The sequence below is a fragment of the Filicampus tigris genome, chromosome 8 (genome assembly GCF_054856515.1).
Source record: "Filicampus tigris isolate MCC_2025a chromosome 8, RoL_Ftig_1.0, whole genome shotgun sequence".
NCBI lineage: Eukaryota > Metazoa > Chordata > Actinopteri > Syngnathiformes > Syngnathidae > Filicampus > Filicampus tigris.
In genome coordinates this window covers 21,589,432-21,605,057 of record NC_141224.1, presented here as the reverse complement: position 1 = coordinate 21,605,057, position 15,626 = coordinate 21,589,432, and the positions used below count along the sequence as shown (strand labels likewise).

General features: G+C 40.2%; 1 protein-coding gene across 1 annotated transcript in view; it reads left to right on the top strand.

Moving 5' to 3' along the window:
* bckdhb (branched chain keto acid dehydrogenase E1 subunit beta) overlaps nt 1–15,626 on the top strand; it is a 58,297-nt gene that overhangs the window by 38,519 nt on the left and 4,152 nt on the right. Inside the window, exon 9 of the mRNA XM_086038325.1 lies at nt 12,735–12,821. Within this exon, the coding sequence (XP_085894451.1) occupies nt 12,735–12,821 (87 nt within the window). The remainder of the gene's footprint in view (nt 1–12,734; nt 12,822–15,626) is intronic.

Genomic DNA, 15,626 nt, shown 5'->3' with positions numbered 1-15,626 from the left:
AATTGCCCCTAGATGTTATTGTGAGTGCGGATGTTTGTTTGTCTCTGTGTGCCCTGCGATTGGCTGGCAACCAATTCAGGGTGTCCCCCGCCTACTGCCTGAAGACAGCTGGTATAGGCTCCAGCACGCCCGCGACCCTTGTGAGGATAAGAGGTGGATGGATGGACGTTAAACTACATGACGATTGATTTTCCTACAAGTCAACGCATACCAAACCAAAAACCGTGAGCACCTTTGTCACTTACGATATGTGGATTAAGGCTGTCTTGGCATCTGAGTTTAGGGATATTTACAGTATGTATATACTGTTATTGTTTTTTTGGTTTTGTTTCCAGTGAAACATCTGTTGCGTGATACTCGGAGAATAAGTTGAAGCGGATTCCATTTTGTTGAAGCAAGTAACCGATTTATTGCCTATTGTTGTGGGTTGTCCCCACTCTTGCAGGATCTCCCATTATTCCTGGTGTCCTTCTCCATTATAAGTCAATTTAATGGCTACTGGACTGAGAAAGTGCTTTTCATACTGACTGACTTTGTGCGTGTATCATAGTTTCTGTCCGTCCTCATGAATTACAGTCTGTTTATTTTCCAAAAGCTTTGTCTAATTTCATTATATAGATAACCTGCTGAGGAGAGGTCCTCCTTACTGGACACATCATAACCTATGCAGGAAGCACTTAGATGTACAACATTGGGCCATCTATTTGCTCATACCTTCTGGAGTCTGTGAGATACTTTACATTGAAAGATGGTGCAATGCACAGTAAGATGTGTTTGAATGTGCATGCCAATGCAGAGGGAAGTAGTGTGTAAGTGTGTGTCAGAGTGTAATTGGCTTAAATTAGTTTTAATGTGTTTTTCATGGGATGTAAGCAGTTATTTCAGTCGGAGGTCTCCTGGCATTCTACTCTTCCAGAGGCTGGCTTGGCCCTCTGCCCAGTCTTGAAGCTGATCCTTACTTTCTTTCCTTACTTTTTTCCTTGTGCCCCCCTTCATTGTAGTTTTCACTTTGCCTCGCTGTCTCTCATGAGATTGAATGAGTCGGATCAGTGGTATAATCACAAATAGCAAGTGTGTTTGTTTTTCTCACCATCATTACCTCTTTGGTGAGTTAACAGCCCCCCCCCCCACACACACACACACACACACGCACACACACTCTCCAGCACCCTTATGTTAAGCACTAAGCACTAATTTAAAGCAGAACATTTCATAAAGATCACATTGCCACATGCGTTTGGACCCTTCGATGGTCAGTCAATTATAGGGTCAGCGGACAGAAGCGAAGCCAGCGGACATGAGACTGCTTCTCTATGGCGACTCTGAGCTCAACTTTCGTTTCCTGTCGCATACCATGCGGGAATCTGTGTGTGTGTGTGTGTCTTTGGGTGTGTGTGTCGTGCATTTGTATGCGGGGGTGTCATGACCACAGTTTTTCAGTGATAGCGGTTTCCAGCTTTATATGGAAAGTGTGGATTTGAAGACTAGTATTAAATCCCATTGACTGACTGTGCAAAATAGGAGCAATCTATAGATGCCTCAGGACTGTTTTTATTAATTTAACACATCTACACCTCTTAGATTTTAGATTACACATTCATACATTGAAAAAAAGAGTCTGTTAGATTTTTTTTAAAGTATGGACATTGGTGCACTAAAAAAAGTCTCTTGGATTTACACAAACGCACGTCTCATTACAAAGGACTTCATGATGTTTTAAACACTGACTGCTTTTAGGATGACCCCACAGATGACACCTAGATAAGATAGCATGATATCATGGCAGTCAAGGGAGCTTCTGTAACTCACAATAAGCAGCTCTAGAAAAGCCATTGTGTCTGTACTTCGGGGTATGTACTTCACATGCAAGAGCATGAGTATGTGTTTGGTTGCATGTTGCAGTAGGCTCTTGGAGGCTTTCGTCTGCCTGCATGTGTGTGATTTGATATATATTCCATGGGAAAGTGACAGTTGCGACCTTAGCCTTTGAGTGCTTGCCAGGTCGTTGACTGCCAACCTTGGTGAGGCCGCATTGTGGGGAGTGCTTGAACTGATGACATGAACTTCATGAAAGCAAGCTAAATGGATGGTTTGAAGAATCGATGAAGGGAGGAGCCAAGAAAAATCATGAGGATGAGACAAACCGCATCACGGAAGAACGACTGGGTTGGGAAAGCAGAAGCAGGAAGCATACTGATGTAGAAAGAGACTGATCATAGAGGTAGTGTGGATGGAGCGGCTGTGGCAGGATGAAACTCCATGCTGCTCATTACTTTGGGCGTGTATGGGAATTGCAGTAAACAGGACATTTCGCTTGCAGCCTTTGGAACAACTCTGGCATTGAATGACATCCCTATAGCACAATGACTAGTAATGTGGAAGCCACCAGAGAGCTGCTGCCCTGCCCGACAATCAGGAGCCCTCTGTCAGGGCAGCAGAGGAAGGAAAATTCATCAGAGCACATTAAAGGTCAGGGTGCAAACATTTTTCAGAGTCTGTTAAAATTCATATTCTCATTGGTAATAGGTTTTATTATATATACAAGTCACTTCCTGCAAGTTGTCTACCACAGATTGATTAGAAAATAGGTTTTACTTACTCATTCCGAGTGTTTCCGAACTTCATAGAAGCTCGAGGAATCGTGGCGCAAGCCACCGGAAGTGACGTAGACGTAGCTAAACCACTCCCTACACCATCGACTGTACAATTTCCATGCGCTACAAACACAGCACATTCAATGGCTCGCAATGTTTGGAATGACAGGATTTTGAAACACACGAGCCAACAGAAGGGGGCATTCATTATTAGACCGTTCATGATTAGTCACTGAATCCTCCGGCTACTGTGATGTCACATATCCGGAAAAAGCCAAAGATGAGGGGGCGCGAGATTCAAACGGCAGACGACACATTCTGAATTTGTATTTAGTGATTTAACTGCTGTCTACCAGCGACCTAATCACATTTTAATGACAGTTATGCATTGTAAAGGGGGTTCTAGAGGGCTACAGAAAAGTTTCCAATGTTTGCACTCTGACCTTTAAGGGAACACTAACTCACCAGAGTACAAAAGAAAACAAAAACAGTCTAACACTGTTGTGCAACACAACAAAAGCAACAGATAGGAGTGGCAACAATCATTGCAACCCCAAAGTGAATCCTTTTGTAACGAGCTGCCGTATAGACCATTTGTTTATTATCTTTCCTCAATGATTATGCCTTCAGGTATCCAGTCCTGTGACTGCTTACAAAATGCCTCTTTTCAATTGAACGCCCTGGTTCTGCCCTGTGTGCTTTGTATGTCGCTTTTCTGTTACACTGTTTTGAGGCGCTGCGGTTATAGTGGAACCATTCTTCCTACTTTGTTCTTCAACGCGTGAAGTCACTGTCATCTGATTGGCCGACAAACGTTGGCGTTTCTTAACGGGATGCAGTAAGGAACTACTCTGCACACTCCCATTTCCTGGTATGAAACAAGCAAGAGTACAGTACATACAATGCACATAATTTTTTTTACAACAAAACTTAACCATACTTACAATTCCACATGTACCTGTGGATGAAATAAGTGAGGCCTGTTGTTAAAAATTTTCCGAGCGGCATGCACGTCACCTGGTCCTTTCTAGTGAATAAGAGCGAGCCCTGTATTTCCATACAGTATATCCACTTTCCTCTTTAGGGCGACCACACTCTACACATTGTCAGTCAAGGAACACTCAGGTTGTATCAGAAAGAGGACATGATCTACAAGTAAGACAAAAATGGGAATACATTTAAAGACGGGACTCTCTCTAATTTAATTCAATGGACTCATTTACTTGCCCCGGTAACGTGCACACGGCTCGTGACAGTTTTTACCATAAACTTCACGTTTTTCATCCACAGATATATATGAAATTAGAAATATGGTTAAATATTGCTGTAAAACACAATACATATGGACTGTGTATATACTGTATTTTTACGACTTGGCGATGGGCGGCTGTGTCTCTCTCTCTTAAACCTTTAAATGAATTTTTCATCTGTGTGAAAGCTTCTGTGCATTTGATGGACTATAATTTGTGACGTCGCCAACAACTGCAATTCATAGTTTAAATCACTACAAAATCAGTGGCTGAGAGGCAGCCACTCATGAAATGAGAGCACACTGGCTCACGGTCATTACAACTTCCGCATCTACTACACAAGTTAATTTCACATTTTAAGTGTGACATAGTTTCTAAATGGATCTCTAAGGAATTCACGTCTAGGAAAACTCCACAATCCGGGATCTGCAGGAATCCTCAGAATTCAATGGGTCAAACCTCTTCAGTGGCTGCGTGCCGATTCCCAGGTTACGTTTGATGGGTGTGTCACAAGCCTAGGCGGCAGAATCGCCGCAACTTGAAAGTGTGCATATAAGACGCGTAAGAAATGAATTTGCAAATAGGAGTATGTGCCCCTCAATGCATTAATCTCATTGCCGACAGAGCAAATAGGTCTATGGATGATGATGCAATCAGCATCGGGCTGCCTATCATTCTGGACACCTCAACGGCACCCATACGAGAATCCTGTTTCGTGCACTTCAGCTCTGCTTTTCATGCCATTATCCCTGAACTCCTCTCCTCCATGCCCCTCCATCTCAGCGTCTCTCCTGCCATCTGCCAGTGAATTTACAGCTTCCTGGCAGGCAGAACACAGCAGGTGAGGCAGGGGGAAGACAACTTTTCCACACGCACCATCAGCACCCGGGGCCCCCCAAGGATGTGTCCTCTCTCTGCTGCTTTCCTCTCTCTACATGAATAACTGCATCACATTGCACGTAGTTATCAAACTCCTGAAATTTGCAGATAATACTACGGTCGTCGGCCTCATCAACAATGGCGACCAATCTGCATATCAACAAAAATAGCAGGGGCTGGTGCTCTGCCAACATGATCTGAAGTAGGCCTGCACGATATGTCGTTTGAACATCGCAATTGTGTGTGATGTGTGCATGCGCGATAGTCACATCGTAGGACGTGCGATGGTTTAACTTTTTTTTTTTTTTTTTTTTAGAACACGCAAACTTTTGTTTTGCTTCATAAAAGCAGAAAGCTACTCCATGCTCTAACACAGCCTGTCTCGCTCACTCCCTCCCTCCTGCCAATCAGTCACCGGCCCCTCCACTCTCACAGCCACTGCTGTTTGCTCTGAGACGACATGGAGGAGGGGACGACGGCAGAAGCGGCAGTAGATTTATTCCCCAAAAGAAAGTCAACATCCGAAATATGAAAGTATTTCGGCTATAAAAAGGAAGATTCAGAACAAAAACATCCTTTGCCATCAGTGCCTCACCGTTGTTGCTGCAATTGCCATCACAACCCCCTGTATGACCAGGTGGGACCGGAGGTGAAACTTAGTCTACTCAAAAAACAATTACCGGTACAGACGATTTTGCCAGCATAACTCCTTATGATAAGAAGTCCAAACAGCACCGACAAATCACAGATGCAATATGTTTTACAGACCGTTTTAGTTATTGTAAAATTTTTGTGAACAACTCGGGGGACTAATGCACCTGCTCTTTAATTTTAATCTTTTTTTCTCATTTGTTTACAACTTTGCTGCAGTTTCACAAAGGTTTTTTATCTTATTATATTTTTGTAAACAAGTCAGGCGCTAGTACACCTGCTTTTTAATTTTTTAATATTTTATAGTTTAGTTTAAAGATGTTTATAACTCTGCTGCTGCTTTAGAGGTTTTTTATTTTCTTCTATTTTTTTGTAGTGACTCAAGGGACTAGTGCACCTGCTCTTTTATTTATTTTTTTGTTGTTAAAAATATGTTCAATATTTTGCTGCTGTTTACATTGAAGTGTGAAATACAATGTTAAATAATCTGTTATGTTACAGAGAAATGGCTTCCGTGATCCCTTTTATGTACAGCAATCATCATTCACAGATGAACCCCCTTAGTCTGGATTAAACAGTATTATATGAATACAATGATACCCATGGTGAGCTAACCAAATTATTCCCAAACAAATCTATTCAAGTCATCTGGTGAAAACTCTTCTATTTTTAATATGCAATATGTATCGCAAACCCCCAAAAATCTCAATGTCATTTTTGTACAATATCGTGCAGCCCTAAATTGAGTACGCTGTAGCTGACTGTCGAGATGATGGTCAGCTTCAAGGAACATCCTTCGTCACAGCTGCCTCTTGGGCTGCCCAACTGTCAATCGTCGAGAGACTCGAGACGTTCAAGTTCCCGTGAATTGCTATTGTCTATCAGGAACTGAGATGGTTGGCCAACATCAACTCCATCCTATAAAAGGCACCTCAGAAGATGTACGTACTTCCTGTGGCTTCTGAGGAAGCATTGCCTGCCACAGGAGCTGTTGAGAGAGTTCTGGACAGTAAAGCTGTCATTAAATGAGTTCTGTGTTCATCCATCACAGTCTGGTTTGGTGCTGCCATAAGGGAGAACACAATCTGACTGCAATTGACAGTTAGGACTGCCAAAACCTGCCCTCTACCCACTCTTGAGACAAGCGTAGTTAATTCACCAACGTACACCACCTTTTCCAGCTCCTTGCCTCTAGTAGGTGCTATCGCACATCCATCCATCCATCCGTCCATCAATTTTCTGTACCGCATATCCTCATTAGTATTACGGTTGAGCTTGAAGCTTGTCCCAGCTGACTTTGGGCGAGAAGCGGCGTTCATCCTCAACCAGTGGCCAGTCAGTGGCTATGGACCAATGCACACTAAAACCAGCTGACATTCCAATAGCTTCCCCGCGCCATTGATCTCTAAAACGGTTGATTTATAGTTCCAGACAAACTTTGCTAGTTTTGTACATCTCTGAAACCTGAATATTGGCAGTATACAGGTTTTTAAAAGCCATGTAAACGTGCCCTTACTCTGTTTTTTAAAAGTCCAAATATCATGCCTGGGTTACTCCTTTTCTAACCCGAAGATGTGCGCAGGAAGTGCTTGTACACGCGGTGTTTGGCACGCAACCCACTGGAAATACACGATTAGTGAAAAAGAAAACATGGCGAAAGATATAGTAAGTCTGGCACCGCACTTTATGGAGAGAGGAGGAAACAGTTTGCTTCATTCGTGCGGTGAGTGATGTGAATATGTGTTCTATTGACAGTAGCAAGTAACATGCGAAAATGATGTCTATTTGCGTTATGACGTCGATACGTCGCCGCTTAAATCGGTTTACTCAAAAGCAGCAGTAACTCTGTCAGCTCATGCACGTGTAAACACGTGATTCTAAATGTTTCCGAAATCAGAATTTTGACCATAACCTGATTATTGACTACATGTAAACGCAGTCTCTGTAGCGAGCGCAATTACTACTGTAGTCATCAAAGCTTTGTCACTCTGCTTCATTTGCATAACAATTGTCTGTCAGTATTACCGCACTTATGGAACATTTATATCATTTAATCACTCATTGCATCATTTGCACATTAGTTGCTGATAAATATTACTGGATTACTGGACACTTCATATTGTGAACCAGTTCCCAGTAATTAAATTCCTAGCATTCGTTTGTTTGATTCCCTGACAATTCCACTTATCAATTCCTCTTAAATAGCAAATGAATGGTGACGTCACCAGCAAGAAGTGTATTCTGGTCCTGAACTTTTTAAAAATGGCATCACTATCTGTACAGTATACATCCCCCGAAAACTGCTTGTACCACAAGATATTTTGAATGTTATTTTTCCACTGGATATTTTTGTTGTATTGTATTTTGATATTTTATCCATTGAATTGTTTTCTTTGAAGTATATGTGTTTTATGAATAAAATGAGAAAATATTCCAGAAAATGGCCATTAATTTAATGCAATTTTAAGGAAAAATACTATCTGGATCATTATCGGTATATAAATTTACCTGTGTCATCATATGAAATGTCCATTTTGCACAGCGCGAGGCAGTAACATTGTGTATCATATATATTGGTAATGAAATCAGTGATCATATATCATTTGTATTATTTGATTCCCTCACCCAATGAAAATCGATAGGAGAATTATTCGGGAATATGATCGATAAGCAATATCGAATGGAATCAGAACGACTCAATTCTTATCAAGTCCCAATACATTCATGACTCATAGCATCATTTTCACAGTAGTTGTTATATCATTATAACTGCATTGCTGGACATGTTAAATTGCTTTACGACATTGTACTTTTGTCCTAGTGTGTATTTTGTTCTTTTAGTGACTTGTTCGCTGTAGTAAAAGAACAACTCCAACTGCTGGAGACAAATTATTTGTGTTTTTTAACATACTTAGCTAGGGATGCTCCGATCGGGTTTTATGACACCGATACGATACGATCATGCATGGAATATCTTTATATTTTTCCATTTATTTATGGTGACTGCTATCATGCAACATTATCTGAAAAAAAAACAGCCATATTATTGCCGTAATTTTGACAAAAATCTATATATATTTTCAAAAGCATGAAGAAATACAAAACGACTCAGGAACTTTATTGTCTTGTAAACTAACTAACAAACTAACTATCTTGTGCATTTGTCAACGAGAAAAAAGTCACTGTTAATCTTTTAATCTCCCTGTGGCAATGATAGCACTTATACTGCGCTGTGTCCGCCTTGACTTTATTCAATGCAGTGAGCCTCGTAAACTCACCATAGTCTCCCAATTGCTTGTTCTTCAAATGTCGGATAAAGTTGGTTGTATTGAAACTTTTGCCAATGCTCCCCGCGCGAGGTACCTTTTCATGACATATACAGTATTACAAGACGCAAACTCCACATACACAGCAGACAATGATATGTTCACACCAACTGCGGTGGTCGGAATATTCAATCAAAGCTTTTTATTGCCGATCAAAACATCCAATCACCCGCAGCTCATGCTTAGCAGCCTTGTTTTGCATCCCTCCCCTCTGCTCGCAGCGGAGGCACAGCTGCATTGGGGAGCCTTTTGGGTGGCGCGTTTCAATTGGAGTCAATGTAGCTCGCTCGGGCGGGCGCGGTTGCGTGCAGGGCAACGCGAGTGATGCTTTTGGACGGAGGGACGTCGTCGCGTATTATACAAATCAACTTTTTTGCCATTTCGTCTCGTGGCAGCCAAGCATGAGCTGCGGGTAATCGGATGTTTTGATCGGCAATAAAAGGCTTTGATCGAATATTCCGATCACGTCATTTTTCACGAAAATCAACACCGATCATGATCGGTGCCCGATCGATCAGAGCATCCCTATACTCAGCCAAGTAATGTGATTATGATATCTGACTTCTAAACCCTATAAAACATTCTCTCAAACAAGAATTTGTCATTTACACAACCAATCCTTTACTCTTAGCTTTTACTCAAGTGTTCTTTGGCATGTGCTACTATTCTAATATAAACCCATGTGAATGTTATAACCCGTGGAGGAAAAAAAAAACTTGCCAGCATGGGGTCTTAAGATTTTATATTCGCGCATTCATGGTCCTTTCCTCAGTCGACACATAGAAATGTCCCCTTTTAAAGCCATCAAACTGGTCAACTTGTATACATATTTTAATAAGGCAGATATACTGGTCCAGATATTTTCCTATGGCTTCATTTGCATCTAAAATTATATGATGCCTTAGTTTCTGTAATTCTAAAGACAAGTAAAAGGAAAGGCTGAACTTTGTGAAATGTGAAACTGCAGTACTCTATGCACCTATAGATGATTCTCTATCCTGAACACAAGGCAGTTGCCTTAATTGCTATGTTGGCATTTTAGTCTTTGGCAGACCTTCTGCCAGTTGTAAAATTAATGGTTTCTGCTCTTTTCTAACCTTTAACACTTTGAAATTGTGGCAACATTTAGTGTTTTAATTAAATTAAATTTAATTAATTGTGGTGTTACTATTTTTGTAACTTGCTATACGATTTCAATCTTGAAATAGACTGAGGGACAATGAAGAACCACTTATCTGCTGTTCGACCAAGGTAATAGGTTAGATCATTGGTCCCCACCGATCTTTGCGGCACAGACCAGTTCAAACAGGTACTGTACATGTTTACATACTATTTGGCGGTAGGAAGGGTGCAATAAAAAATGAGAAAGAAAATTATTTAATAATAGATACTCAACATTACAACACATACAAAACAATATAAAATAACACAGTGAACTACTGAAAATTCACTTCTCAGAAATAATGAACATGCCTTAAAATGTAAACATAATTTTTCATTTATTATGATACATATGGCAAAAGCATCATTGCTACTTGCAAACACAAAGATGACACGATTTATTTCTTTTTTTGGTATGGTGAATCCACAGCTAGTTAATAGCGGCTAATATGCTAATGCTATGAGGACAGACTGTGCAAACGCCGCTCGCATCTTCATGCTTTCAGTATCATCACTTGGGTGTTTCTTGTTCAAATGATTAAACGCGATTGTAGTGGCAACTGTTTTTGAGGACATACCTTACACAACAGCTTCATTTACTCCGTGTAGCTTTGAAGCTACAACCACACAAGTGATGTTGAGGAACTTCTGGTCAAAATAGCTTCATCTTCGGGAGAGAGTTCTCAGTCATGGCTGCCCATCAGTTGCAAGAACAACTATTCACACTCACAGTCACAACTATGGACAATTTAGATTGTCCAATTAACTTACCATGCATGTTTTTTGGAATGTGGGAGGAAACCGGAGTACCCGGAGAAAACCCACGGTGAGAACATGCAAACTCCACACAGGAGGGCCAGAGCCCAGATTTGAACCCTGGACTTCTGCACTATGCGGCTGACGTGCTAACCATTCGTCCACCGTGCCGCCTAATACGATTGTTGGAGATTAAAAAAAATATTATACGTGCTGTTCGGGATAATCAACAAAAACACCTTATGCTTAATCATTTGGAACATAATGTAATTTTAATGCGTCATATACAATGACAGCTTTAGGAAATGTGCCCGCTGAGTGGTCAAGGTGATGCTGCTTTCACATAAAGTCATTGTCATTTAATGAAATATATGTGTAGTGCAGTGTGTTGTAGAGCATATATAACTTACAAGTCAGAGTAAATAGAGGAGTGGGGAGGAACTCTTTTATCAATGGGAACTATTTGAGTTATAGGAACGTGTCACATTAAATGCACGTATAGTTATTGTCTTCGGGTGCTGTCTTTAAGTGCAGTATTCCTGAACAAAGATTCCAAAAATGTAGTCATTTCAACAAAGTGAAAAACATGGCCACAAAAGAGGCATTTTGCTTTTGAAAAAAAATCCTGTCTCTTAGTTAATCGAGCACACAGCTTTTTCCTCCTGGAAGACAAACTGTACAGTACATAATAACCAATGATAACTCGATTGAACGTCCACACAGTTTTTTTGTGGTGACTGTTCTCTTACCTATAGCCAGCGTAAGCCATGGAGTGGGTGGCATTTGGCAAGAAAAAAACTTTCCCTTTATAAAATGAATCAGAGTAGTTGATCGAGAATTGATCAGTTAGCTGTGAAAATCCGATTCACAGAAGACTGCTCCCTAAGGTTAGAGGTGGAGGTCTGTGCTCCACTCGGTGCCATTCCAGTTCAAACTTGTCATAAAAGCAATTTTAAATGGAACCATTTGAAAAAGAATACATTGTTTTCCTAAGTTGCAGGGAGCAGACATAGCATTGGTCTGGATCAGTGGCAAGTGGATGAGATTATAGTATAGTATTGGTTTTATTCTGTGACAGATAACTGGTGGAGCAGAGGCATCCTCATGGGATAATGGCAGGTTACAGAAAACCCGAATGCCTGTGCCTGGAAGGCTGAGACCTCTAATGTCCACAGTTGTCCCTTAGCCTAACTAACCCCTCGGGTTCATGTGGCTCTGTCATATCCACTTTACACAAACAGTAATACAAACACACGCACACAATGCATGTGAAGCAAGCTACTGTAGCATCCTGAAGTACGCTGTATATCATCCACCCTTACATCAATAGTGCATCCCATGTAGTTCTCACCTCCCTATTTGCACATCCATCATACGGATTCATGCACAGGAGTCACATGCAGACCACACACGAACAGGGATGTCCTTTTTGTGGTATGCACATAAGGTTGTAAACTCTATATACAACTCTCCCCTTTCCCACCCTCCCACCAATTGGTATACTCTCTGGTTGAGTTTGTTTGCAGACCACTTTCAACCACTTATACTTACTGAGCAGCCTTAAGTACTAAGTATCATAGTAACTGGTTGTCTTCCTGTAAACATTTTAGGGTGAATTGGTTTGAGGTATTCAACAGCTAGCAGTGCACAAGACTGTTCTGCGATTTTCCAATGCTAATGATATTTGCACTCTTGAGCGTAATAGTGTTCATGTTATAAATCTGTGATGGGCAAAATTGGTTGAAAAAACACATGTTTCAAAATAAATGTCCTTTCTGTTTTAAGTATATACTGTAAATATCAGGAGAGAAGTACTTAAATACTTAATTCTGCTGCATGTTAAGGGACAAAATCCCATTTTCAAATTGATTTGTAACGGCATCTGTTTTGACTACCGGTACTTCACCAATTCAACTTATACTAATTAGACAGAGTTGTATTGATAGCATTACCTTTTAGCACATTTATCTCTAAAAATAACCTGTAGCTGTGTACATTTTAGTTCAATTAAATGTTCAATTGTCCTTATTTTAACCTTTTTATCTGAAATGTGTCTTTTAAGACTCTAGATGTGTAGAGAATCTGCAGTAATGCTTTTTTGTGTCTTTGTGTTGCAGTCAGTGATGAAAACTGGACGTTTGCTCATTAGTCATGAGGCCCCAATAACCGGAGGGTTTGCTGCTGAAATCAGCTCTACAGTGCAAGTGAGTGTTTATCCATTTTGAAAGAATAATTTCTAATAATTGCATTTTTTTTCATAGTTTGGATGGTCCTGCGACTTATAGTCTGTGAAACTTGTATATATTAAAATTACAGCTTGTAGTGGCACCCAAATTCCATGTTTTCTAATCGAGTTGATGGCAGCGAACGATTTCCGGTTGGATTTGGAATGTCTGCTTCTCACTACGGAGAAGTTTTTCTTTTTTAGTTTAAAATGGCTTACCTAAACCTGTCCAAAGGTAGAATCCTGGTCGATTATTGCGCATTTTGGTGCTGTAGATAATAAATAATTATTGTACCGGATGCCGAATGCTAAACTATCATGCTAGCTGGGGAGACAATCCTTCCGTTTGTTTCTCTGAGAGGCGGCATCAGACTAATGATGTACTTTACACATTAGTTGCCATGACTACTGTTACGTCTTCTTCCATTCTTCCTCTTCTCCTTTCTTTTGGCATTTCTCATTGTTAGATTGCAGGCATGTGTGAGTGAGTGTCACTGTCGTTCTAATGCGTCAGGCATGGTGCCCCATTATGTTATGTTTTCGGTCTACGTCACGGGAGGGAAGCAAGTGTGGTAATATTGCTCCCTTTGTCAATTCTGTTGTCTAAAACGGCGACCGATCGCCACCAAAATGCAAATACACATTACTACTCTTGTCCGCTTCAACCTGTGAAAGTATAAAAGTGTTCTGCACAATAATTTGGATTTATTGACATAAAACGTGATCTCATCATGATCACCTCCACAAAATCAAAAATACCGTGCCGATCGCTTCTCCACTTACACAGGCTGAAGCGGACAAGAGCATGAATGCGCACACACGAACCCCGACTGGTTATATTCCGGACATTTAGCGACGCTAAACTTGTGTCAACTCTCGGGAGGCAGACAGTGACTGGCAGTGGGCAAGCAATCAGGCAAGCATGGATCTTTAGCCCCCAGCTCCCCTTCCCTCCATTCCCCAGCTAACAGTAGGATAACAGTACAGCTAATAGCACGTTATTCATGGAGTCCCTTATTTCGTAATTCCTCCCAAATTTATTGATAAAATAGAAAATGACAACTCTTTTCATTTTCCTGATCAAAAAATATATAAAATGAACTTGTTAGTGAAAACATGGCCATCCCGGCCCAACCATCCCTTTAATGCTAACACAAAATGCAAAACACTTTATTAAACGGGCAAATGAATATAATTGATGTCACAGTAGAAACCATGTCATAACGAATATTCAAACATAAATGGTGCAGTAACATATACAGAAAGATGTATAACAACTCACAGATGTAGATTCTTTATACCGTGCAAAATAGTTACATTACTGCAGCTTAGCCACACTTTGAGCCTTTTTTAAAAACAATTTTTATCAAATCTGCATGTTATCTGCATGTGTGCACCACACTGCCCCATTGGAGGCCAAGACACACACAACAGAAACAGTGAAACGCATGCCACATTCAAGAAAAGTACATGTTTTTTAACATTATTTGATTAGGTAAAATAAATGTTATTTGAAATTGCAAGACGTAATGGCAATCAAGAATCGCTACTTGGTGTGTGCGAGTACTTAATTGTAAGTGTCTGTACTTGTACTGAAAAAAATTGGTATTGGTGCACCCTAGCAATTCTGTCCCTTACTGGATTGTTTGAAGTCCTGTACCATTTGTGGATACACGCATTTGCAATTGCCTTATTAAAATATGTGTGTAGCATTCTTGTATTTAGTTATAATACATATAATGATGCACTTCCCAAAATGTAAATACTGATTTGAATGTAATTTGGGATGTGTGGCCTTTCTCCTGTCCAGCTGTGGTGACGGGCAGTCAGACTGCAGTACTTTACTCCCACTTGCAGTGATGTTTTTCGAAGAGATTACATACAAACAGAGCAAACTCCTTTTTACTGTCTGACTTGTTGCATGATGTCAAAAAACATTTTGAAAAAACAATGAGTCCACCCGGCCCATACAAACAGATTTTTCAATACTTATTAAGATTGATGTCACTTTCCGAGAGTATGACATCCACATCATTTGCTTTATCCGTGTGTACTCCGGCTCACTTTCCATTAGTTGAAATAGCCAAAAACAGTCTTCAGGCACTGTACATAAATATTACAGTGCTTTAAATCTTAGTTCAAATGATATTGAACTACTATAGTAAGGTCAACCGTTTGACAATCAAATTTAAGATATTATTCTTAGTATATCATTAGAAATCATTAATGGCTGTTAGACTATCAGGGATGAAATTAGATTAGGATTTGTTTACATAACATTGTGAACTGTTCACCTTTTTACATGCAAATCTGAATAAAAACACTTTTAAAAATGGATCTCAAAGCAGAAGTTCAATATCTCCTTTGTTAAGCAAAGTACATGCTCAAGTACAGTATGTGGCTCCAAGGGCTGTTGTGTGAGTATAAGATTGATCTTGGTAAGGTTCCTGACAGTGCATGTGCACCTTAACCCATTAAGGCCTAAAGCGCCTTTCTCAACAGCTCCCCAAAACCTAAGGTCGCCTTTGGAATTACCCTTGAAAACCTGAAGTTCTCCCAGAAATTCAACACTTAAAAAATGATTAATATCTCAGCCCCTGTAGCAGACAGAAACATAATTCCAAAAGAATTAAAGAGTTTAGACATGTGTCTTTCACACAGGCAGAATTTATTATTATTTACTGTTTCAATCGAAGATGTTCAAATAACGTGTCAGTGCAAGAGAAGCACTATTTTAATTGAAACAAAAAAAAGTCGAGTGATAATTACCATCCTCTATTCTGTT